This window comes from Salvia hispanica, chromosome 3, assembly GCF_023119035.1.
Source record: "Salvia hispanica cultivar TCC Black 2014 chromosome 3, UniMelb_Shisp_WGS_1.0, whole genome shotgun sequence".
NCBI lineage: Eukaryota > Viridiplantae > Streptophyta > Magnoliopsida > Lamiales > Lamiaceae > Salvia > Salvia hispanica.
The window spans coordinates 39,008,251-39,031,724 of NC_062967.1; the positions used below are offsets into that span (position 1 = coordinate 39,008,251).

General features: G+C 37.0%; 6 protein-coding genes across 9 annotated transcripts; 3 read left to right on the forward strand and 3 right to left on the reverse strand.

The window, feature by feature from the left end:
- Positions 1–2,293: 2,293 nt before the first annotated feature.
- Positions 2,294–6,257, forward strand: LOC125213599 (amino acid transporter AVT1C-like). Of its 3 annotated transcripts, XM_048114236.1 has the most exons (13): positions 2,294–2,313; positions 2,556–2,756; positions 3,196–3,521; positions 3,612–3,826; positions 4,192–4,215; positions 4,453–4,633; positions 4,792–5,011; positions 5,096–5,231; positions 5,311–5,330; positions 5,468–5,613; positions 5,698–5,741; positions 5,823–5,885; positions 5,960–6,257. In XM_048114236.1, exons 2-13 carry the CDS (start codon positions 2,572–2,574, stop codon positions 6,056–6,058), a joined length of 1,659 nt encoding a protein of 552 aa, XP_047970193.1. In that variant the 5' UTR covers positions 2,294–2,313; positions 2,556–2,571; the 3' UTR covers positions 6,059–6,257. The 3 variants fall into 3 exon arrangements, with proteins under 3 accessions (XP_047970193.1, XP_047970192.1, XP_047970195.1); XM_048114235.1 differs by lacking the exon at positions 2,294–2,313 and having other exon boundaries at positions 2,327–2,756; XM_048114238.1 differs by lacking the exons at positions 2,294–2,313; positions 4,192–4,215 and having other exon boundaries at positions 2,327–2,756.
- A 140-nt stretch (positions 6,258–6,397) lies between these two features.
- On the reverse strand, positions 6,398–7,352 carry LOC125213602 (OVARIAN TUMOR DOMAIN-containing deubiquitinating enzyme 9-like). The gene is made up of 4 exons (XM_048114242.1): positions 7,302–7,352; positions 6,998–7,195; positions 6,831–6,915; positions 6,398–6,754 (listed from the first exon to the last, which is right to left on the reverse strand). Exons 1-4 carry the CDS (start codon positions 7,320–7,322, stop codon positions 6,678–6,680), a joined length of 381 nt encoding a protein of 126 aa, XP_047970199.1. The 5' UTR covers positions 7,323–7,352; the 3' UTR covers positions 6,398–6,677.
- A 1,533-nt stretch (positions 7,353–8,885) lies between these two features.
- On the reverse strand, positions 8,886–11,461 carry LOC125213601 (ATPase GET3B-like). Of its 2 annotated transcripts, none has more exons than XM_048114241.1 (11): positions 11,203–11,461; positions 10,658–10,860; positions 10,519–10,581; positions 10,294–10,404; positions 10,124–10,198; positions 9,980–10,048; positions 9,833–9,898; positions 9,662–9,736; positions 9,496–9,594; positions 9,246–9,380; positions 8,886–9,130 (listed from the first exon to the last, which is right to left on the reverse strand). In XM_048114241.1, the coding sequence occupies exons 1-11, from the start codon at positions 11,384–11,386 to the stop codon at positions 8,993–8,995; spliced, it is 1,218 nt and encodes a 405-aa protein (XP_047970198.1). In that variant the 5' UTR covers positions 11,387–11,461; the 3' UTR covers positions 8,886–8,992. The 2 variants fall into 2 exon arrangements, with proteins under 2 accessions (XP_047970198.1, XP_047970197.1); XM_048114240.1 differs by having other exon boundaries at positions 10,658–10,869.
- Positions 11,462–13,843: 2,382 nt separating this feature from the next.
- Positions 13,844–15,500, reverse strand: LOC125213600 (lysM domain receptor-like kinase 3). The gene has a single exon (XM_048114239.1). It carries the CDS (start codon positions 15,348–15,350, stop codon positions 14,121–14,123), a length of 1,230 nt encoding a protein of 409 aa, XP_047970196.1. The 5' UTR covers positions 15,351–15,500; the 3' UTR covers positions 13,844–14,120.
- A 2,886-nt stretch (positions 15,501–18,386) lies between these two features.
- On the forward strand, positions 18,387–19,422 carry LOC125210128 (WUSCHEL-related homeobox 2-like). The gene is made up of 2 exons (XM_048109705.1): positions 18,387–18,684; positions 19,055–19,422. The coding sequence occupies exons 1-2, from the start codon at positions 18,387–18,389 to the stop codon at positions 19,420–19,422; spliced, it is 666 nt and encodes a 221-aa protein (XP_047965662.1).
- An 895-nt stretch (positions 19,423–20,317) lies between these two features.
- On the forward strand, positions 20,318–23,474 carry LOC125212304 (protein DETOXIFICATION 12-like). The gene is made up of 7 exons (XM_048112430.1): positions 20,318–20,652; positions 21,764–22,308; positions 22,384–22,470; positions 22,560–22,616; positions 22,696–22,934; positions 23,025–23,230; positions 23,319–23,474. The coding sequence occupies exons 1-7, from the start codon at positions 20,425–20,427 to the stop codon at positions 23,379–23,381; spliced, it is 1,425 nt and encodes a 474-aa protein (XP_047968387.1). The 5' UTR covers positions 20,318–20,424; the 3' UTR covers positions 23,382–23,474.

Genomic DNA, 23,474 nt, shown 5'->3' on the forward strand with positions numbered 1-23,474 from the left:
CTTAGTAGTTAATTAAGAATTGGGCCAAGGAATTTCTATTGATTTGGGCCAGTGGATTTACTGTTTGGGCCGAAAGTTAAATTATGAGAAGTTGGGATTTAATTTAAGAAATGAGTTGGAGCTCAATTAATTAATTCCCGAATGATTTACTAAGTTTTCCAAAGATGGAGAAAAATAGAGTTGGAGCTCGAAGGCCGAGGAATAAATTTCCAAATAATTTATTTAGATTCCGAAAAAAATAAAGTAGTAAAGTGGGAGACGCGAAAGCCGACCGGCGTCGCCCCGCGACGCCATGGGCGGCCTTAAGAAAAATCCGAAGAAAAGGATTTGAGAAGAGACTTTCCAAGAATTCCTATTCTTGTTAATAAGCGCCCGAATATTTAAGTTAGAGAAAACAGAATTTCTCCAAAGTTAATAAAGAGAATAAATAAGCTCTGCAGAGTAGTAAAGCCGAGGTAGGATTAAGAAAAATCCTATAGGCCGAGACTGAGATATAGGTGCTATCCAATAGGATGCATGCATTCTTTCTAAAGAGAAACAATTCAAGTATTAATTAGCGTGCTACGCTATTTATTTTCAAGGGATAAATTGCTCAAGGGCGAGTGAAGCCAAAGCGAGTAATTGAGTTGAGACATAAGCATATCAGGTGGGCTTTCTTTTAATATCCAGCACTATAGTGTGGATATAAAGCAAATATTTGTGAAATTATGAAAAATCATCTTTTCTCAAAATGAAGCAGTGATTGTTTTAAAGTGTTGTCATGCCATAAATTGTTTGTTGTGAGGCCTATCTGTTGGGGTTGTAGCCCGTGGGTTTTGGCGATGCCAGCCCGAGTTTAACGAATTCGGTTCCCAATAGGACCGCAAATCCTGTTCGGAATAATGTGCACGAGAGCCGTGAGCCATCAGCTGTTGGCCGGCGATGTGTCCGCTGAAGGTGGCCACCTTCACGGTACACGATTCACAGATATGGTAGAAATTTTGAAAGAACTTAGACTGCAGTCGGACTTTTAAGATCACAGAGAATTTAGTATGCTCGGGCCTTTTAAGAAAAACCCCCGTGCGATACTGTGGATGGATGACAACTATATATTGTATGTTTTGTTTTCGGCATGTGTCCACTGAGTACTCCTGTACTCAGCCCTGCATGTATTTATAAATGTGCAGGTTGAACGTCAAGAGGTTGGAGAAACGATCGGAGTCGATGCTACTAAATAATCCAGTGGATCTTTCACGATTCGTGTCTTCATACACGAAGTCGTCTAGTATGGACTTATTCCGCTGCTCTTTTGTGAAGTGAGACATCTTAGAATCTCACCTTCGAACTCTGATTTATTGATGTAATATTCATTCTAGTTCTAAGACCATGAAATGGTACATTTGGCTTCTATCCTATGAAATGATCGACTTGGCCTTCGAGTATATTCACAAGTTCTTTCCCCCTTTTTCATTCCCCGTTTCTTTAATCCCCCATTAGTCGCGATTTACCCGCTTTCGCTATCCTTAGCAAAGTGCGGTCGTGACAGTGAAGAATTTATCTTTTTAATTTTTATTTAGCTATAATTATGTGGCTTTATAATAGATTGAATCATCTTTCGTAAATGTGCAGTTTTTAAACTTAGAAACTCAACTTTCCATAAATAGTTATAAAAGGGTAAATATGTAATGTATTAACTATTGTGAAGGTAAAATACCTAAAATATCCAATTTTGTATATACAATTTTTGTTAATTTTATCACTACCCTAAATATATGCTCATGCCTTTGGAATGCGTCAAGTTAGAAATACAGTCATGAGATCTGTAAATCGATTCGAGTCCATGTAAAGTATCAATCATAGGGAGTATTATATATATGCTCCTTTTATTTACAAGAAAATTAAAATATGTAATTATATATTGTTTTTAATTGGGTAAGAAAACAGTAAAGGTGACAAATAAAAAACAGCTAATCTGATACCAACACTCAGCTAGCTGTATGTTGTGACAATTAAAGTGCAATGAATTTGGACAATAGCACAATATAACGTGGGCGATAATTGGTTGGGAAGTGTAAAATCGAATAAGCAAAGATCGGTTTTTCTATATTTGGGCCTTCAACATTAGCTACGTGTTAGATTTTTGGATTTAAACTGAATAAAGCATATAATTAAGAATCTTAATAATCAATAATTAATAGCATATCTACACATCACTTAGTCAGATTTTATATTATAATTTTATCCAATAACTATGAAAGTATATCAGAAACATTTAAATATTCTTACCATTGTAGATTTAATTTGTCAAAAAAATTGAAAGAAAATTGTTTGGAGGTAAGCTGTTTGGTTTCTGCATACAACCAACATTCTAGCCGTATTTCCAGTGATTCATTTTCTTCTCTTGAATTTTAATGAATGATTTCTGCATTATTGAATCCAATGCACATGCACATTAATTCATTATTCATATATATCTGTTTGATTAGATTTCAAGAATTTTTCATGTGATGATGATGGTGTAAGATTGTTGGTATAAATATTGAATAGAAAAGCGGCAATTTGAATTGGATTTGAAGGTTTTGAAGGGAGAGGATGAAGAATTCCGCATCTGAGCAGAATTTCTATATCGAAAGTGAGGGAGAAGAAGATGAGAATTACAAAGATGGAGATGGAGAAGGTGATGGTGATGGGAGTGATTCCGAACATTCGAATTACTCCAACGACGACGACGACAACGACAATCAGGAGACCAAGACGGCCTGGCCTCAAAGTTACAGGTATAAAAATATCACACATTTTGTAATTTAATTAATGATGAGCTGAAGATGGGATCTAATCTATCCAATTAATGTATCAATTTGATTGTTGTTTGTGTTGAAACATCATTCATCTTATGTTCATGCCCTTTGTTTAATGTGTATGTGTTTTGAGTGTGTTGTTTGATGATGAGAATTGAGATGAATATGGGGACTATATTGCCATATATGGATGATGAGATCCAATTACTTGAGATAGTTAGTTGTGAATGTTATGGATCGGTTCACAATTCGATACTTAATCCGCTCATAACGAGCATTCATTCGATGGCTGGATCTGGATCTGGATGAGAGGAATATGGAAGTAGCAGGTTGAATGGTGTAGACAGTGTTCTCGACGGAGATTCGGGATGTGGTTGGTAACTGATCAATGAATTCTGTTGTTGAATGTGTGTTACAGGCAAACCATGGACTTGTATGGTACTGTTCCATCTCCGAGTCTCACCTTCTTGGGGCCACCATCGTTATCACAACTGGGGAGCTCGTTCCTTTCATCGTCCCTCGTGAGGAGGCACACTCCCGATAGGCTACCTTCATTTGTCAGGCCACTTCTGCCACAGCTAGAGGCTGAGAGATCCAAAGATCCGCGTGGTTCTTACTATGGGCCTGCACCTGGGCTCTCGAGGAAATCCAGTTTGAGGAAAGCAGTCCTTGATAAGAGAGCTTCAATCGCACAAGAGCCTCCAGTGTCTTACCAGAGTACATATGGACAGGCTGTGCTTAATGGTTTGTTTTCTTTCTTCCACACAGGATTAGTTCATGTTCGATTTTTTGTCGTTGCATAAAACAGATATGGGTTATGGCGATCTTATGCAGGTATGAACGTGCTATGTGGAGTTGGAATACTTTCCACGCCTTATGCTATCAGAGAAGGAGGGTGGCTTGGGCTTTGTATTTTAGTTCTTTTTGCGTGTCTCTCTTACTATACTGGAATTCTCTTGCGCCACTGCTTGGACAGTCAGCCTGGTCTTGAAACGTACCCAGACATTGGCCAGGCTGCCTTTGGCATTACAGGACGAATTATCATATCCGTGAGTTTCATAGCAATCTTATTCACTGACATTTTTTGTTGGAATCTATGAGTTTATTATCTCTTTATTCTGTCAAGGATGGGACAGTCCCGGACAATAACTGCAGTTATATAGGGTAGTTTTTTTTTCCTCATCCATTTTGGAAATCTTGAACAAGTAGCGAGCTATTCAGAGATCATATGTGAAAAGTCCTAAGTTTTTCTATCTGAATCATGGTTTTGTTTAAGCGAAAGACTTTTCATGGTTAGGAAAAAGGCTTAGCTCAAATCTAAATCAGAGAGTTACTGCATTGTTCTGTTATCAACTAAACATGATTAAGTGTTCATAGCTCACATTCTTTTCTTCTTGTTTTCCTGTGTATGCAGATTATTTTGTACGTGGAGTTATATGTAAGTACATCTCGCAACTCTGAGAATAATCTCATATGACAGTACAATAGGCCAACTTCAGTTTTCCTAATAGAACGACAAACTTTTCTTTCGTCTATGCGTTATGATTTCCATGAATCGATTTCTTTACCCCCTGCGGTTTCATCAGGAAAGAGATTTGTGGCTGTTGTGGCCTTCACAACTCCATGAGCATCGATACACTCTTATAGTTGCTGAATAATCATCTGCTTTTTGCAGGCTTGTTGTGTTGAGTATATAATTTTGGAGGGTGATAACTTATCGTCTTTATTTCCAAACGCGCATTTGAAATTTGGAGCTTTTGAGTTGGACTCGCATCATATTTTTGCGTTAGCTACCACCTTGGCCGTTCTTCCTACTGTTTGGTTACGAGACCTGAGTATTCTTAGCTATCTCTCTGGTGAGCATTGCTTATTCTCCAATGCAAATAGTAAAACATTTGATGAATTAAATTCAAGATTAGATCAAAGGGAAAAAAATTCTGAGTAAAATAGATATGCTTGTTCATCAGCAGCAATGGTTATATAAATATTCACTCTCTTTTTTCAACTTTTGCAGCTGGAGGTGTCCTTGCATCAACCTTGGTCGTCGTTTGCCTGTTTTGGGTAGGCACAGTGGACGGAGTTAACGTCCATGCTCAAGGGGCAGCTATCAACCTTTCCAGTCTTCCTGTTGCTATAGGTCTCTATGGTTATTGCTACTCAGGGCATGCCGTTTTCCCCAATATATACTCATCGATGCAAAAGCCCAGTGAATACCCTTCTGTCCTCCTGACGAGGTAAATCTACTCAACTTTTTCTGGACAAATTTCGACTAGGTGATATGTTGATATCTGTTGAGTTCACTATTTTTGTTGATGCAGCTTTGGTCTTTGCACGTTGATGTACGCTGGAGCTGCTATAATGGGTTATTATATGTTCGGAGAAGGGACAAAATCGCAGTTCACCCTCAACATGCCTAACAATTTAGTTGCAACTAAACTTGCAGTGTGGACTACAGTAAGCTGTGTTTCTTGGTTTTGATACTATCTTCAAATTTTTGTCTCATTTTACTAAATTTGCCTTCTTTCTTTTGCAGGTTGTCAATCCATTTACAAAATATCCTTTACATGATTTAATATGTTCATGAATCCAATGCTATTCCACAGTTGTGTTCAAATTTCTTTGGATTTTTATATTTTTTACTAAGAATGTGAGGAAATAATAAAAACTGTCTTGTCCTTGACCACGAACACGTATGCACTAACTTTGGCTCCGGTAGCAATGAGTCTCGAAGAATTGATACCATCCAGAAATGCCCAATCCCACATGTATTCGCTCATCATAAGGACGTTACTGGTGATATCCACCTTGCTGGTTGGCCTTAGCATCCCGTTCTTTGGTAAGTTTTGTCATCTTCCTTTCACAACGAGTCGTTGCAAGTGCTTCGTGCACTCATTAATTCTACTCCTCCACTGTGACGCAGGTCTGGTAAGTGCATTGATAGGATCCTTTCTCACGATGCTAGTTGTAAGTTCCTCTAAACCACCACTTCTCTAGCTGTTGCAACACTTGCTCGTTTCTACGGCTCACGAGTTCTGTTGTGTGCAGACGTTGATTCTTCCGTGTGCTTGTTATTTGAGCATCCTAAAAGGCAAACTGAGCTTACTCCAGGTAGACTTTATTTACTATATCAAAAAAGGCATTTGCTTTAATATCAAGACTTGACCATCTCTCTTTCTCTGCAGAGGGCGATGTGTTTTTCGGTGATTGGAATTGGCGTTGTGGCGTCTGCGATTGGAAGCTATTCAGCTATGTCGAAAATCATCGACAGGCTCAAAGGATGATTGATGGTGGTGAGGGCAATTTGTACCAGCAGTTTCATTTAAATTTTGATTGCACAAGTATTATTCTTTATTTCATTGTTTACACAACATTTTTGTTGCTGGGAAGAACTTATTTAATACCTCCCATTCTAGTTATATGTATTGTTTAACTAATTAATTCACTCATTCTATAAAATCAACTGAGATTGCAACTGTGTTATGTATACTATTAGCCTATTATATAGTTACAGATTGGTTGATGAGAAAGGGGAGAAGAAGAGAGAAAAGGGACAAGAGATTTTGATAATAATAGTATCTATTTTCTTATTAGAATCCAATGGGAGATTACAGATTCTAATGACCCTATGCGGTTCGAATCTTGCGATCCGGGAAAGAACCGACAAAGAAAATCCGGAAAGGAGCTTATAATCACGCTCGACTCATTACATTGATCAAACAAACATAATCTAGGAAGCGTCTCAGAACGCCAGCGGCCCATTTGGGACGCTTTGGTGGATTAGCAGTGTTGATCGGCTTGAGACAGGATTTTCTGTATCTGCTTGGCTTGACGTAGGAGGTGTAGAGGGGGATGGGCTTGGAGTCGTGAGCGACGACGTTCCCAGTTCACATACACCACGACTTATTGTTCTTCTTGCCATCTTCGCAAAGGATAAACCGAATTGTAGTGCACTTCAGCCCGAAAGCTAAGCAAGAGAGCTGCATTTTACACAATTGTTTAGAGCATAATGTTTCATGTAATAACAATAATCATCAAACATACAAACAAACTTACTTCTGTCTGATTTGTCAAATTTTGGAAGAATCTCAATGCAGCATGTGTCTTTGTATGAAGTAACCACAAAGATCTTTACGCCATACTGCAACGAAGCAACGTTCGTTCAGATATGAATAGATATGGTGTTCGTGATAAGAGAGAGACGGGATGATAAGAGAGCGTACGGAATCAGCAGCGGCCTGCAACGTGCAATTATCTCCCCATCCCCCATTTCTGCTCATTTTCTTCAAGTAGTCTCCATAAGCCATGGGGACAAAATTGGCATATAACTCGGGCTTTGACTTCAGCTGATGGACTATTTCTTCTCTTACAACGTCGTGATAGTCTGATGTCCCGTATATCTGATCAGACAGCGAGCGGAACTGCAGAAAGAAACACATGTAATTAAGCCGCGAACTAGGATGGTTCGACTACTACAAATTAGTATAAGACGACACAACTCAAAATCTCAAAAAACATGGAACGAACCTGACGGTTACCGTCTCCCATAATCTTGTGTTCGACTAGTTCATATAGCTCCAACCTGTCGAAAACAAGAAAAGAGGTTAATCACAAAAAAAATAGAGTAATTAATTACTAATAATCAAGAAAATCTCAAGATTTCAACTTCTTTAAAAAAAAGAAGCGATTAATTAATACCTATTCAAGAGTCTTTCATGATCCGATGAAACATCATTCGCAGATAGAATTTGTCCTCCATTAAATTCAGGAACATGCTGCAATAAACGAAAACAATAATTATTAATTAAGACATAAAGAAGTTAGACATGCAAGAAAACAAATATTTCTTGATCACAATTTTTGAGGAAAAAAATGGTACGTAGTCATAGGCGGAAGCATCATTAGCCGGTATCTCGGCATCATAGGCGGAAGCGCCATTCGCCGGTATCTTGGCATCGTAGGCAGAAGCGCCGTTGGCCAGTATCGCGGCGTAGGAAGGGCGGCGAAGCATTGTCATGAAAAGCAAAGTTGAACTAACTAAACTATACTTATTTTGTGAGTTGGTTGATGAATAAAGGTATAGAAGTTTGTAGTTTGTGAGAGGGTCTATTTATAAGTAACGAATGGAAGTCTTTTAATCAAGGAAAATAATCTAGTTCCCGTTTGATATTTTTTAACCTAACAGAAAAGTGATAAGTATAGTGTAAATAAGGAAAGTAGTTCATGATTTTTATATTATTTTATTAAAATACTAAAAATATTTATAACAAAAGTGGTGATTTATTTAGCAATTAACCTATTAATTTCATATTAATATTGTCGATATCGACAAAGATGACAAGACCAGTTTTTCAATTTACTAAGTACTATAGTAGTTGTAATTTCTATTTCTATGGATAAACATGTTTTTGTTGGAAATTTGAATGAGGCAACTTCTCTCATATAAAACGTGAAATACAAGCATTTAAAAATCCTCAAGACTGGATATTTTTGTTGTATTCTCAATCTGTTTACAATGGTATGCGATTTTGTTGATTGTACGTATTTTAAGCTTAAATTAATTGGTACTCCACTATGGAATTAAGGCTGTGAGATTGAAATGAAGCGTTTAAATTTTTTATAAGGAAAAAAATATTTTGACTACAATTGAATTTCAAATTATCTCAATTTCATATGTGAAGTAGATAATATAGAATTTTAAATAATTGTAAAATTCGCCATCTCATAACTATAATAACTTCTGTTAATAAAGTGTCATTTTTCTTCTTCCATCTCATAAATTTTTGTCCATAAAACTCGTAGAAATTTATTAGTTTAATGGATAGTCACACTTTATCATCTCAACCATGAAAAATAATAATAATTCGGGCATTTCATTTACCCGATTTGGGGTAACCACATGTACCAATTTTGAAATTGGATGGTGTAATTCAACGAACTTATTCAACTTCGAGGAAGTTCAATTTTACACATTAGTAGAATAGAATAAACATGTGAATGAGACTTTACTCTTCCTTTACCTTTTGTGAGAAGATTATATTTTTAATATTAAAAAATTTAAAAGCGACAACATATTCGAGCATTTTCATTTTAGATATTTTAAACCAGTAGTGTATAATCGTTAGTGATGATATTTCTAACAATAAACAATAGTACTATTGTATCTCGACTCTAACAATTATTCATTTCTATTTATATTCACTATGTCCGACCATGTTTTATTTCCAAACCATGTCACCTAAGAACTGAAGCGCTGGTACACCTCTGATTTCCACATCAACAAGAGGTGCTTGGATCGTCGTTAGGCCGGAGAGCTCTGGATCACTCTCGATCATGCTAAGCGCACGCGTTTGATCCTGAAGTATAAATCAGATATTCGTCAGAGGCGACCGGAATTTCCAATTCACATATAAGTTTATTCCTTGTCGAGACAGTTTTTGGTTCGAGAAAGATGAGACGGTTATGCTATACCTTCCTCTTCATTGCACAGAACTTGCAGTCAGAGGCAGAAGGGGGAAGAACTTGGTTAACGACTAGTCTCTTGACAGGAACGCGTTCTTTCTTTAAGGATGCAGTTAATCTTGATGACTCATTGATTGCCATCACCTGAAATGTACGAATTTTGAATTACGAACATGAAAAGCATCAAATCTTCATTATATTCTGAAGTATATTGTTCTGAAAAATGGAGGAACTAACTGTCAGTCTAACACGACATTACCGTAGGAATTGTTACTATCACAAACTCTGTAGAGTTCGTGTCACGGAAAAGCTCCCTCACTTTTATCATTCGCTGCCTAAGTTTCTCCAACTTTTCGGCCTACAAGAAAACAAATGAAGTTAGGATCAGTTGAATAAGAAACAATATTTCCATTCGTTAAGCTTACACTATCTTCCCGATTTTCTTCTTGCCCAAACACAGATTTTATGGCTGAAGTAGCCGACGAAATCTTCTGCCTTAACTGCAAAAGGTATTTCAAGTAAATTTGAGGATTGAATATCTTGGAAAAACTTTTGCGAATAGATATCTACTTTAGGGTTCCATCTTCAAATTTTACCTTCAATATCTTCCCGATTGATGCATCTAAGAAGTCCGGCAATGACAAAAGTCGCAGAGTATGGCCCTGCAGAAGCAGCTCATTGCTCATCAGCACAGCCAAACTTAAAGAATCTAGCTAAATAAAAAGAAGCCGTAGTTTCCTCACAGTGGGGGCAGTATCGAATATTATCCGCGAGAACATGTTGTATTCTTGTGATTCGAGAAATTGAATAACCTGGAAAATATTCTAGATGTCAGCAATGGAGCCTACAACATGGAAGCAAGAATTTCTAACATAATCACAACATGCCTTTGAAATTGCGATAGCTTCATCAAGGCCCGGTGGAGGTGTATCCAGAAGCTCTCCAAGCTTTAGTTCCCCAAGCTACGGTCATATCAAATCCGAAAACATGTCACTGAGAGACCAACGAAGGTAAGGACTTTGAAATGAGGGCGCGGACATTTGGAAACAATGTTTACCTGGTCCGCGATTAACCCCAGCCCCATTCCATCCATGAAATCTTTGACACCACTCCCACCATTGCTCTTGCTGGCACTTCGAAACTCTTCCCTTGCTTGTTCAGGGTTTATCTGTCCCAGCAACTCATTCAATTTTTGTTCCACTTTGGACAACAAGATATGGCCTTTCGATTAGGATTAACAGAAGAACACCATGATTCATAGGCAAAACACTTGTCCACTCACCTCAAGGGCAAACAAGGGAAAAACGGGACCTTCCACGGGCACCATTCTCCCCCCGGTTAAATCCTGAACACGAAGCAACTTAAAGTAACAACAGATATAACATATTAACAATCACTTGTTGAAATTGCTATATTTGAACCTGAGCAAAAGAGTCACTCAAAGAATGAGCAGGATCAGTTGAAACCACTAGAGTTGGATGACCATTATTCGCAAACTTAACAGCAAGTGATGCAGCACAGCTAGTCTTTCCAACTCCCCCCTTCCCACCGAGCATGTAATACTTTCGTTGTGTTCCCGACACCATTTCATCGAAGCCCGCTACTGATTCGGTTGGAACACTGACTGAATTCACTGCCAAACAATAGCATCAATGTTGTTACCCAGCCAAAGAAGTCATTTTTATGCAATTTCGCAAACACAACTAAGGCATCTCAAAATCTAGGCTAAATTGTTCTTTTTATTTTTTGCTGGAACCCTTTTGCATCAATGTCATGAATAGAATTAAAGCTATGCAGAAGTTGGTCAAATCAGTGGGAATCAATTGTTGCATAAATTTGTTATTAATCAAACGAACTATTAAGAAATTCATCAATTAGCAAAAGAACTCATTAAACACGTGCCGACTAATCCTAATCCGGCCGGAAATTAAACGAAAATGAGCGAATTTCGGAGTAAAAAACGCACCTTGGAATGTTTTTCTGTGCAATTTCCGAGAGACCGAAAGAGACGAAAAAGTGGAGCTAAAATTTGACTTGGATTTGAAGAAAGGGGAGAAATCCTGTTTAAGTGAGAAAAGACAGCGATAATTAATTGCCATGGGTTTTAAATCAGTGATACTGGTTGAGAAAGACGAAGAAGAGGAGGCCATGATAATTTGGAAAGAGACGCGAGAATGGGTGAAGTTGAGCTCGACTACGTTAACACTTAACAGAGCACCTATGGCAATGACCTGTATGAATGAAATGGATTTTACTTTTGGTTAGTTTTAAATTTTTATTATGATAAAATAAATAATTATAATGTTATTTTTACCTCAAATGTAACGTTTTTATTCAACCAATTCCAAAACAATTACGTCGCGAGTAAAAATTGAAACGCAAAACGCAATCCAACCAATACTCGTGATCAATTATAATTCATTCATCACCTTACAAACCTCTAAAAGGAATATAAAATGGCAAGTTGCTAAATAATGAAAATGTGTTAAATTTTGGTTAGTCTTATATTTATAAAATAAATTAAAATCATAAAATTTTAAGATTTTTACAGTTACCTGATATGTCTCATTTTCTACAAAATATGTTTCCGGAAGCCAATATTAAACGCATCATCCAACACCCACCACGTAAACATGTAGTACACGTATCAATCTAAGAAAAGAGAGTTAACATTCCTAATATTACCGTAACATTTCCGCATGTTTAAATCGTCGATCATATATTTCGGCTGAAATGAGTGGATAAGATTATTACGGAAATTACAAACTTTTTTATTTAGTAGTAGTACTTATAATTTAATTTTTGAAAAGAATGGTAATGATTTATTTATCCCTAAAGGGTATTTGTAGATTACATATTTTAGGCCCAATAAATTTTGGGCTCAGCCCATTTTATGCGAAAAATGAGAAACTCGAGCTGCAAACATTTCTAAATGATACCCACAAAAGTTATTTAAGAATTTGTCTAATCAAATGGTGATTGAATACTTTAAAAATACTGTGTGGTGGGAAAGTTTTGTATCTTACTGAATGTTAAGATGAGTTTAAACTTTTAATGAACCATTTGATGCCGATCAAAGAATGATATGATATTGAAATGTCAGTATCATAAAATTTGTGTTCAAATCATTCAAACTAAACTGATTGCACATGCATCGATCATAGTTGGATACTTGGATATATACCACTGTATATACTTCATTCTGTCTCATAAAAATATATACACTTTTCATTTTCTTTATCCAACAAAAAATATGATCATTTTCATTTATTAAAATAAATTATCTCCACCTCATTACTCATATACATCAATTTATTTACAACTTATATCACTATGGTCTACCATTACAACTCACTAGAAAAACTATGGTCTACCATTACAACTCCTCTTACTTTGCTAATTGTGTAGTATAATTTTTGTGTCATTTCAAATGCTCAAATTTTTTTGGACGATGAAGTATAACATATGGATCCCAATTAATCAGTATACATTTGAGATTTTAAAACACCAAACTGAAAAAAAACGAAAAAATATTACTACAACTCTAATTGTTGCAAATGCATCATCACACTAATTTAATTGACCGAGTTGCCTCAAAATAAAAATAAAGTGTTTGAAGGTATTGCTACAACAAACAGGAACACGACATGCAATGCCATCACCGTGACTCATTATAAAAATTAAAACTACAAAAGAAAATTAAATTATGGGATTCCCGTATCCATTTAAATTATGTCAATCATAGAATTAGAATTGATCAAATCAAAGAGATTCAATTCAAATTGAACTGCTATAGTATAATATACATGTAGTATAAAAACAAATGCTAGAAAACTAACTCAAGACTTTAAATTTTTAAGTGATTCTTCCTTTTGAGTTAGTGTGGAGCACTCAGATTAAATTCATCCAAATATTTTAGATAACTACAAACAGAATCTCCCCATAAATCTTTGAAAAAGTCATCTCCTAAACTCATAATCATCATGGCTTCCATAATTCCATTGACTAAGATATATATTCACCATCATAATACATCACACAAAAAGCCAGAAAATTCCAGCATTGGCAAGACTTGACCGGGTGAATGAGAAGAATTTGTTGCCGTCTTGTATTTAATCATAAATGAAGCAAAAATAGCAAGAATTTCACCTTCGACCATGAAAAAGATGCATATCAAGCAAGAGAAACAAATTTGCACGAGGAAAAACTTCGAATTCCAGAGCATATACTAAGACATATGACGACAAAGATATGTGGAACAAGAATCAATCAATGTTTCTAGCAGAAAAGTTATGCATTTGTTGCATATGCAACCACGAACCTTCAAAATCTTCTCGTGGTATCCTGCAGCTGCATATCTTGTTAGCTTTATAACGACAAAACAACTCAAAGTTCTTCAATCCAACATCTACTATATGAGATTACATAGCAACATTCAACAGTAGGAAAAGTTTAGTAATTACATGCCAGAATTCATGAACAAATCAGCTTTAATTCAGCTTGTTTAAGGCCATGAGTCACGAGAAAACAGGAAGAAATTATTTTCTACGAGTAATTCGGACAAACTTCAAAACAAGATAGGACTCACAAATGGTTGAAACTTGAAAGAATCTAATAAACTCTTTTCATACAACTTGAAACATATCACAAAATTTACAATGAATTCTCTAACAAAGAAATGACTAGTAAGCTGAAAAGCCTTGCAGCTAGTGTGTTTCCAATCTTTACAAGATTTTAATTTTTGCACAAGTTGACAAACCAATGTCATGAGGAAATAACTAAACATACAATAAAATCTACAATAATCATGCAACAAAATCTACATGGTTCAAAAATTGGGATAACTTGACAAACCAAAACTCCAGTTTAGAACTTGGAAAAGCATCACCGTGGAGCAAAGGAGACGCTAAAGTCAGTTATCACGCCCACCTTCTCCGCCCACTTCTGTGATTCCAAGAACATCTGTGAAACCCGAACCACCACCTTCCCCATATCCGGCCTGCTATCAGGATCATCTGCCACACAATCCAATGCCAACCGCGTCAGCTTCTCCACCACCTCCACCGGATAAGAGTCCTTCAGCCTCTTGTCAACCCACTGCCTCACCCCACCCTCCAATGCCTCCCTGGCTGCATCCACGACCGATATCCTCACATAACTGCCACTCTCCTCATCAACTCTGTACGTCAACGCCTCCATCCCCGATACAAGCTCAAGAATCACAACTCCAAATGCATAAACATCGCATTTCTGCGTGGCAATCCCACTTCTTTGAAACTCCGGGGCCATGTACCCTCGAGTCCCTTCAAATTTATCGATCTTACTACGCGATCTGCTCATCTCTTTAGACCCCACATTCGTGATCTCACCACAGAGCTCGGATGTACCGAAATGGCAAATCTTGGCATTCAAATCCGGCTCAATCACAATGATGCTACTACTCTTTATATGATTGTGCACAAACTCAAATCCTAATCCAGTCGAATTATGAACGTAATCTAAGCCGTGCGCGATATCAGAGGCGATCCGAATCCGAGACGCCCAATTCGACAAAACCGTAAAATTAGGGTTTTTAGGATTTCTCAAACAATCGGAGAGACTAGCACCGGAAACGTAATCATAGACCAAATACGTATAGCTACCGGAAATTGAAGCCCCTTTCAGCTTAATCAAACTAGAGTGATGGCTCTTGCAGATCACAGAGAGGCGATCGACGAGCTGCGCCGTGTCCAATTGGCGGCGGAAGCGCCGCTGCACGATTAGCGCCTGCTGATCGCGGACGCTGCAGAGCCAGGCGGTGGATGAGGATGACGAGGAGTGCGGCTTGAGGAGGAAATTGCTGGTGGCGACGCGGATTTCATGGAAATCGTAGAGGTGGGTCTGATCGGAGAGAAGCGTGTCGCGGAGGCTGGAGAGGGAGGAGGCGGAGGAGCGGCGGGAGTCTTTGTAGAAGCTGGAGGTGGAGGCGGTGCTGGGGAGGGTGTAATTGCCGGAGGCGGTGGAGAAGGAGGAGGAATTTTGGGCGGATTTTTTGGATTTAGGTGATGATGAAGATGGCGATTTGGGGGTGGGCTGGATCACTTGTTTGGTCATTTTGTTCTTGGATTTGCACATGAAGGAGACGGAGGCATTCGAGGATAGACAAATACGGATGAGGAGAAGTAGGATTTTGGAGAGGGGAGCTGCGGCGGAGCGCGGTGGTTTTGGAGGTGGCAGCGGCGAGGAATAGGTGTTTTATTGCAGGTGGAATTTTGGAAGTTTTTAGTTAAGTCCTTTTCCGTGGTTGTTAAATCATAATTAAACGTTGATTTGTTGAAAATTAATTTTATCCTAAAAATTCACAACATAAATAATTTTATTCCCAAAAATAAATTTTGCCACCTCAAACAGTGGCGGCGACGATGTCGTTAAGTTAAGAATCGGTTGGTGCCGCTTTTCTTGACCCACAAAATGAGTTTTAATAAATAAAATAATACCGCTCTAATTTAATCTATATTATCGTCATTTATTTAATTTTTTATATTTAGAGTAAAGGCCAAATGTTATTCCTGACATATAACTGTTTTATCAATTTGGTTCTTAACATTATCATTTTAATTATTTGGTCTCTCACAAATAAACTCGGACCTGAATCGGTCCTCATTTAACAAAATCGTCAAAAAATAGACGGTGATTGCAATTTGACTATATTAAATTACTAATGGTAATTAATTATACCTAATTATAATTCTTAATTCCTATTAAATTACAAATTATTCATTTCATTTTGCAACTAATACTATCTTTTTTCCAATTTTACTAATAGGAAAAGAATTATAATTAGATATAATTAATTACCATTAGTAATTTAATATAGTCAAATTGCGGTCATCGTCTATTTTTTGACGGTTCTGTTAAGTGAGGATCGATTCGGGTTCGAGTTTATTTGCGAGGGACTAAATAATCAAAAAGATAATGTTAAGGATCAAATTGATAAAACTGTCATATGTTAGGGACCACATTTGATTTTTAGTCTTATTTTATTTTAATTATAATTTAAAAATTATTATTAAAGTTATTGTGCACTTATGTGAACACGTTTGGTGGTCATTAAGGCAAGTGATGTCAGTGAGGCGATCCAATTATATAAAATCGACATTATATAAAGTTATTACTTATTCAAAGGACTTATTTTCTTTAGTCTACATTTGAATTTTGGGTATGCAAAGCTACGTATTAAAATTTCCCTTCCTATATAAAATTTTCTTTTAAGTCCTTTTTTTTTAATCCCCAATCCCCTAATTTAATTTAATATAAATTTAATTTTTGCCTGCAGGGGCGTAGCGCAATTGGCAACGGAGGGGCAGATCTTGCTGCAATAACCTAACTTGTAATACTAGTAATGGTGTTTGGTTTGCTAGATATAATATAGGATTGAGTCTTGACATTATTTTAGTCATAGGTGGTTAGATATGACTAATTATCCCATGATTATCCATATAAAATTGCATTGCGGGATTGAATTTCATGAACCAAACACACTACATATATATTTAATATGGGATACAATCTTGCAACCAAACAACCCGTACTTTACAAATTATGTTTAGGCCAAGTGGTAAAACACCTTAAGTTGAGAGACTCGTAATCAAATTCCGACAATCATCCAACTGCATAACTAAGACGAAATTGAGTCTATTAATATCTTAGCGTATCTGTATTATGCTACCAAGTGCCAATAATTTATCATTTAATATTATATTTAAACTTATAACTACTTAATGTATGGGTGGGAAGAGCATTTAGAATATTTTGGAATTCTAGAAACTCTATTGCACGAGATCTTGCACATACTTCTCATCTATTTATTTGGGGAATTGGGGAACGAAGCATATAATTCAACTTTAAAAAAAAAAGCTTTAAAATTTAGTAGCCACAAAATTGAATGTTGCTGTTCCTCAAATTTTAATTTATCATGATAACCATGCTCATAATCGTATGCGTAATTAAATTCTTAGCCGCATGCCTATTTATTAATGCTCCCATCGAAGCAAGAGGAATTTATTAACTCCAATTTAATAGGTATGAACTTACCGTTAAACAATGATTTCAAAACAGGAGTTACATAAAATTTTCTTCTTCCTAACTATCGATATCCCATAACTAATAATAATAACAACAAATATATTATTTTAGAATGTTGTGTTGCATCATTGAGTTAGAATGAATTTGATGTTGGAAAAAAAAAAGAATTTGGAGTGAATTTAGAAAAAAGGGTTCGAGGGAAACCTTTTTTGACATTCTGTAATAAGGAAAACGCTAGTATGATTGTCATGTGTAAACATGTCAATATAATTGTCATTTAAAAAGCAGCAATCACATCGACATTTTTTAGACTATTTTTTGTGCTATAATGTCTTGTGGCTTCAAGCCATTCTACGAAATTGGAGAGTTGAGTACGAAACCTAGAACCATGTCATTGGCGTGTTTAAACACACCATCGTAATTGATGTTTTTAAACACGCCAACAACAATATTGATGTTTTATCATTAATAATTCAAATCAAAACAAAAGATCCCTTTCATGGAATCTATTATCCAAAGCTACCCCAAATTCAAATTTTGGTGGTGGTGTCAACTAGTACTAGTAGTGTAGATAGAAGAAAAACCAAATCTCACATTTCAAAGCAAACCTTTGCAATGTATCTATGAACCAACTCCAACTCTCATTATCCTTCTCTCTCTCTCTGCACTCAACTTAGTTTTCTGCAATTTCCAAAGCCTAGGCCATATGCTCATTACTCCTTCATTCCCTAATTTGCCCCTGTTCCACACCCTCTTCTATTCCCAATGGACCATTCCTCTAGGGGCATTTCCGTCATTCCATGCATGCTCAGCCGCTACCCTCCATGTTTTCAGAGATGTTTCTGCACCAAAAACTATACGCATGCAACTATCTTGTGTGTGTTTTTTCCCTTGTTTGACTCTTCGTTTATCTCTTTTTTTGTAACTATATATACACATATATGCACACATATTCACGCACTCATATGATTGGTTGATTGCAAGGCCCCTTTTCAACCCCTATAAAATGGGCACATTACATACATTCCATGCACAAAATCACATTCTCTCCATCAAGATCTCTCTTTTCTTTTCCTCTTGATTATAATGGAAGGTAGAGATCAAAATCTTGGAAATGGAGGGTCGAGATGGAATCCAACGAAGGAGCAAATAGACATGCTGGAGGGCTTATACAGACAGGGTTTGAGAACTCCAACTGCTGAGCAGATTCATCAAATCAGTGCAAGGCTAGGAGATTATGGCCACATCGAGGGCAAAAACGTCTTTTACTGGTTCCAGAATCACAAAGCCAGGCAAAGGCAGAAGCAGAATCAGAATCAGAAGCAGGAGACTTTTGCTTTCTACAATCGCTTTCTTCATTCACCTTCTCCTCTTTACCACAATGGTAATGCATTTTTACACCACTACTATGTGTGTTTGTGTGTCATGTCTCTTCATATATATTCTGTTTGGGAAAATTCAGAAAAATAATGGATTTTTACCGACCATCTCAATCAGTATGATTGCTGTTTAGGAAAAAGATTGGATTTTTACCTACCATCTTCATCACAATTGCTAAATTAATGACTGATGGTTATGTGCATTTTCATTTCCAAAAAATACTTCATTTATTTCAATGTGAATTATTGCCAAAGCATTTCCATTTTCCAAAAAAAAAAGATACTTCATATTCAGCAACCTTTTATTTGTGAACATTTTCTCAATTTATTACACTATGGATGTGACCCAAGTTTGCTACTACTATATTTTTGCAGTGGTTTGTAGCCCATGTTACATTCCTCCACAAAAGAATGATCCAGTGTTCTACCACAATCAGCACAGGGTACAACTCCCTACAGCGTCTGGTGATTTTAAGAGGTGTACACCAATCCCACAAACCACTTATTCATGCCATCCCACACTAACGGATCAAAGGCATGATTCTCAATCAACGGAGCATCTAAGCCATGATCAAGAAACACTTGATTTATTCCCAATCCACCCCACTGGAATCTTGAAGCCAAGAAGTGATAATGAGCATAATGAATTCAAGAACCCTAGTTTTTGTGATGATAGTTCATCATTAATGCTATCAATTTCTGGTTATGATCGTCCCTTTTTTGATTTCTTTGGTGAGAATTGAATTGCTCGTGTTGGTTGGTTGTTAGAGTAGAATTTGACAGTAAAAATGTGATCTTTATAAAAGTCACTGAATTCTAGGGCTTTTTCAGGGATGACTGACAGAATCTGTTGATTTGTGGGTTGAATTATCATTTTTTAATCAAACTTTTTGAGGGTTTTGAAGTTTTGTACTTTGGAATGTTGAGGCAACTGACACAAGACATTGCTCATCTCTTTTGGCCATGACAAAAATGCTGTTTGTGCTCAAGTGAGAGAGAGGGTATCTAGTAGAGAGAGTATCATGCTGCATTAAATTTTTGTCACTATATATAATTAGTTAATAAAAGTAAGTAAATATAAATACCAATGTTCACAATTAGCCCCCAATTATAAATACATGCTGAATTGCTTTTGTCAGTATAATTTATTAATTCATGAATAAAAGTAATTAATACTAATAAATACGGAGTACTAATTTTCTCAATTTGGCCCCAATTTAAAATTTGTTCTAGTAATGACTCCTAATTAATAAACAGAATGAAATTGTACTCTCTGCCATTAATGGGCCTTGATATTGTATGACTAATTCGGGCTAACTGGGCTTTAGTATTGACCATAGCCCCAACTTAATGAAATTGTAAAGGAATATGAGGGGAGCATATTTTTCTGAATTTGAATATCAAAAAATAATATTGTTAGCCTAAATATGGTATTTTTTTCAATTAATTAATAGATATACATCTGGAAAAAATTAGGTTGATATCTATTTTTTTTAAAAAAATTCAGACAATTAAATTATTTATGAATCAAATAGCGATCTCCTGGAAGAATTCATTCTGGTAAATAATTACAATCAAATTGTTTAATCTGAAAGAAATAAAAATGGCAGCTTTGCGTTGTAGGGATTTTAGCATATCAACCAAAAGCTGCATTTTTTAAATTCATCCATGGACAAACCTTCGTCTTGGTATTCCAACCTCTACATATACTATTATTCTTGAGAGATAGGGAGAGAGGGAGAGAGATGGAGGAGGGATTGCTGTTGGTGGGAGAGAGGAGAAGAAGATGGAAGGAAATAGGGGAAGAGGTGAAGAGGTTGGGATATATAGCTGCGCCAATGGTGGCCGTCACTCTATCATTCTACTTGCTCGAGATTGTCTCATTGATTATGGTCGGCCATTTAGGGGAACTCGCTCTTTCCAGCGCCGCCATAGCCATTTCTCTTGCTGGGATCACTGGCTTCAGTTTTCTTGTATACACATTTCATATCGCTCTCTCTCTGTTCCTTTTTTTTTGTTATTTAAATGAATTAATAAGCCGGAGTATTTGGTTTCTGGATTCAAAAATCATCAAAGATTGAATTTTTATTGTGCTTGGATGCTGTGCCTGCCATTGGGGAAATCTTGAACATGCAGCTTAGTAATTTCCTATTTATATTAGCTGAGTTGGTTGAAAGGGGAAGTTTGTACTTTGAGCACATACTTAGTTCATTGCTGATTATTTGGTTGTTGTCACTTAGAATTGTTTCTGGATTCAAAAATTCACCAAAGATTGAATTTTTCTTGTGCTTGGATGTTGTGCTGCCATTGGGGAAACCTTGAACATGCAGCTTTGTGATTTCCTATTTATATTAGCTGAGTTGGTTGAAAGGGGAAGTTGGTAGTCTGAGCAGACTTAGTTCATTTGTTTCTCACTTGCTGTAGCAAAAGGTGTATGTCTTGCTTGTTTGTTACTATTATAAAGAGAGAGTTGATTGGTTGCTTCCCCTCATTGGTTATGTTTGGACTGCATTTTGTTGATAATTCCATGTTTTTGGCTGCCACTTAGTTGTGTTTAAGACTCAATTAGGGCTTCTAGGACCAGAAAGTTGCATACTTATCTTATGATTGGTGATAGGGAATGAGAAGATTTCGTGTGAGTGAATGTTTCCGTGACTCACACTTGCTGTCTTCAGTTTGCTTAAGTGATTTGAGTGATTACTTATTAAGTATGGTTACTCAATTTCAATAGGGGCTATGAGATGTTGTGTTTTTTGTCTCGTAGATTGGCACACAACAGTATGATTTGGTGGTTTTTATCGACTCACTTTTGGTCTATGATATGTTCTTTCAATTCATATGCAGTTCAAACCAAGATTTGTAACTTATATCTTTGAGAATCTGTTGAGCTTGCAAGACTGTGATTTAATGGATGTATGTTGAACCCTTTTTAAGTCGAATCACTTCGTCTATGGAAAACCTTCCTGAGCTTTCACCCATTGCCTGATTGCAAACAATGTTCTTATTGATCAGATATTCTATTTATTGCAATTCATATGAATTGATTTAAAGTTGATTGATTGTTTCTGATCTGTTGTGGAACAGTTGGGTATGGCCAGTGCATTAGAAACGATTAGTGGACAAGCTTTTGGAGCTCAACAATACAAAAAACTGGGGACTCAGACTTATACTGCTATCTTTTCTCTGATAATCGTGTGCGTTCCTCTCTCCATCTTGTGGATTTACGTGGAGGACTTACTCAAGTATGTCGGCCAAGACCCTCAGATTTCTCGCGAAGCAGGAAGATTTTCAATGTGGCTTATCCCTGCACTCTTTGGCTCCGCGATTCTTCAACCACTCATTCGGTACTATCAGATGCAGAGCTTGATTTTCCCCATGCTCGTTAGCTCCTGCATGACGCTCTGCTTCCACATACCACTGTGTTGGGCACTGGTTTTCAAGTCGGGATTAGAGAATATCGGAGGTGCAGTTGCCATGGATATTTCGATGTGGTTGAATGTAGCCATGCTAGGTTTATTCATGAAGTACTCCCCCGATTGCCAGAAAACTCGCGCCCCAATTTCTATGAAGATATTTGAAGGCATGAAAGAATTTTTCCGCTACGCGATTCCTTCTGCCCTCATGATTTGGTAATAACTTCTTCTGCACTTGCTAATGATGTGCATTAAAACTATCGTAATTTTCTGAAAATTTGGTGATTGTAGCCTCGAATGGTGGTCATTTGAGCTACTAATTTTGCTTTCAGGGCTATTGCCGAATCCACAGCTTGAAACCTCAGTGCTTTCGATCTGGTAAGTTCTTCCTAAACATTTCTGAATGCTTTATACACTGCAAAAGCTTTTAACCGACTCTGTGTTTGTTTTATTCCTCGTCTTGATAGCTTAAACATCGTTGTAACGCTTTATGCGATACCATTTGGATTAGCAGCAGCAGCAAGGTACTCAATTTTGTGCTTCTCCTTATTTACACTCACAATATAGAGAGTTCCTAACTTTCCGTGACACTTAAACGTGCAGCACTCGAATCTCAAACGAGCTGGGAGCAGGAAGGCCAGAGGGAGCTCGTCTATCTGTCATTGCCTTGATGCTCCTTGCAGCACTAAACTCTTTAATTGTAAGCCTTACCATCTTTCCCAGTGGGAAGGTCTTTGGTTACATTTTCAGCAACGAGAAGGAAGTCGTGGACTACGTAGCCAACATGGCTCCTCTAGTCTGTCTGTCTATCATAACAGACTGTCTCCAAGGAGTCCTTTCAGGTGCTTACGCGATATTCTCTCGATAATATATAATAGTGTGTGTATATTTGTGAATAACTTGGTTAATCGCCCCGTTGCTGCTTTGATAAGGTGTTGCTAGGGGCTGTGGCTGGCAGCATCTCGGTGCTTACATCAATCTCGTAGCGTTTTACCTCTTTGGGGTCCCGATTGCAGCTGCATTGTCTTTCTGGTTCGACTTTAGAGGGAAAGGGCTGTGGATCGGGATACTGTGTGGGGCAACAATGCAGTCCCTCATGCTTGTGATCATCACGGCTTGCATGAACTGGGAGAAACAGGTTGCCGTTTCTTCTTCATCTTCGTCTTCATTGTTGTTGTTGTCGTCGTCGTTGTTGTTGTTTATGAGAATGGATTTGGACAATGCAGGCAGCAAAGGTGAGGGAGAGGCTATGTGAAGAGGAGTCTTTGTTTGGTGATAGGCTTACATAAACAATCAAATTCATAATTTTGTAGTTTGGAGATATTTTCGTCTGGTTAGTTTTTTTTGGTAACGACTTATAATTATTTTGTTCGTCTGAAATT

Excerpts from the sequence above, each read along its gene's own strand:
- LOC125213599 (XM_048114236.1), top strand. The coding sequence starts at position 2,572 with ATGAAGAATTCCGCATCTGAGCAGAATTTCTATATCGAAAGTGAGGGA. Across the intron at positions 2,757-3,195 it reads GCCTGGCCTCAAAGTTACAG|GCAAACCATGGACTTGTATG; the intron begins GTATAAAAATAT and ends TGTGTGTTACAG. Across the intron at positions 4,634-4,791 it reads TATTCTTAGCTATCTCTCTG|CTGGAGGTGTCCTTGCATCA; the intron begins GTGAGCATTGCT and ends CAACTTTTGCAG.
- LOC125213602 (XM_048114242.1), bottom strand. The coding sequence starts at position 7,322 with ATGGGAGACGGTAACCGTCAG. Across the intron at positions 7,196-7,301 it reads TGGGAGACGGTAACCGTCAG|TTCCGCTCGCTGTCTGATCA; the intron begins GTTCGTTCCATG and ends TTCTTTCTGCAG. Across the intron at positions 6,755-6,830 it reads ATTTGACAAATCAGACAGAA|CTCTCTTGCTTAGCTTTCGG; the intron begins GTAAGTTTGTTT and ends TGTAAAATGCAG.
- LOC125213601 (XM_048114240.1), bottom strand. The coding sequence starts at position 11,386 with ATGGCCTCCTCTTCTTCGTCTTTCTCAACCAGTATCACTGATTTAAAA. Across the intron at positions 10,049-10,123 it reads AAGCTATCGCAATTTCAAAG|GTTATTCAATTTCTCGAATC; the intron begins GCATGTTGTGAT and ends AATATTTTCCAG. Across the intron at positions 9,595-9,661 it reads AAGAAAATCGGGAAGATAGT|GCCGAAAAGTTGGAGAAACT; the intron begins GTAAGCTTAACG and ends GTTTTCTTGTAG.
- LOC125213600 (XM_048114239.1), bottom strand. The coding sequence starts at position 15,350 with ATGTGCAAATCCAAGAACAAAATGACCAAACAAGTGATCCAGCCCACC.
- LOC125210128 (XM_048109705.1), top strand. The coding sequence starts at position 18,387 with ATGGAAGGTAGAGATCAAAATCTTGGAAATGGAGGGTCGAGATGGAAT. Across the intron at positions 18,685-19,054 it reads TTCTCCTCTTTACCACAATG|TGGTTTGTAGCCCATGTTAC; the intron begins GTAATGCATTTT and ends ATATTTTTGCAG.
- LOC125212304 (XM_048112430.1), top strand. The coding sequence starts at position 20,425 with ATGGAGGAGGGATTGCTGTTGGTGGGAGAGAGGAGAAGAAGATGGAAG. Across the intron at positions 22,309-22,383 it reads CCTTCTGCCCTCATGATTTG|CCTCGAATGGTGGTCATTTG; the intron begins GTAATAACTTCT and ends TGGTGATTGTAG. Across the intron at positions 22,935-23,024 it reads TCTCCAAGGAGTCCTTTCAG|GTGTTGCTAGGGGCTGTGGC; the intron begins GTGCTTACGCGA and ends TGCTTTGATAAG.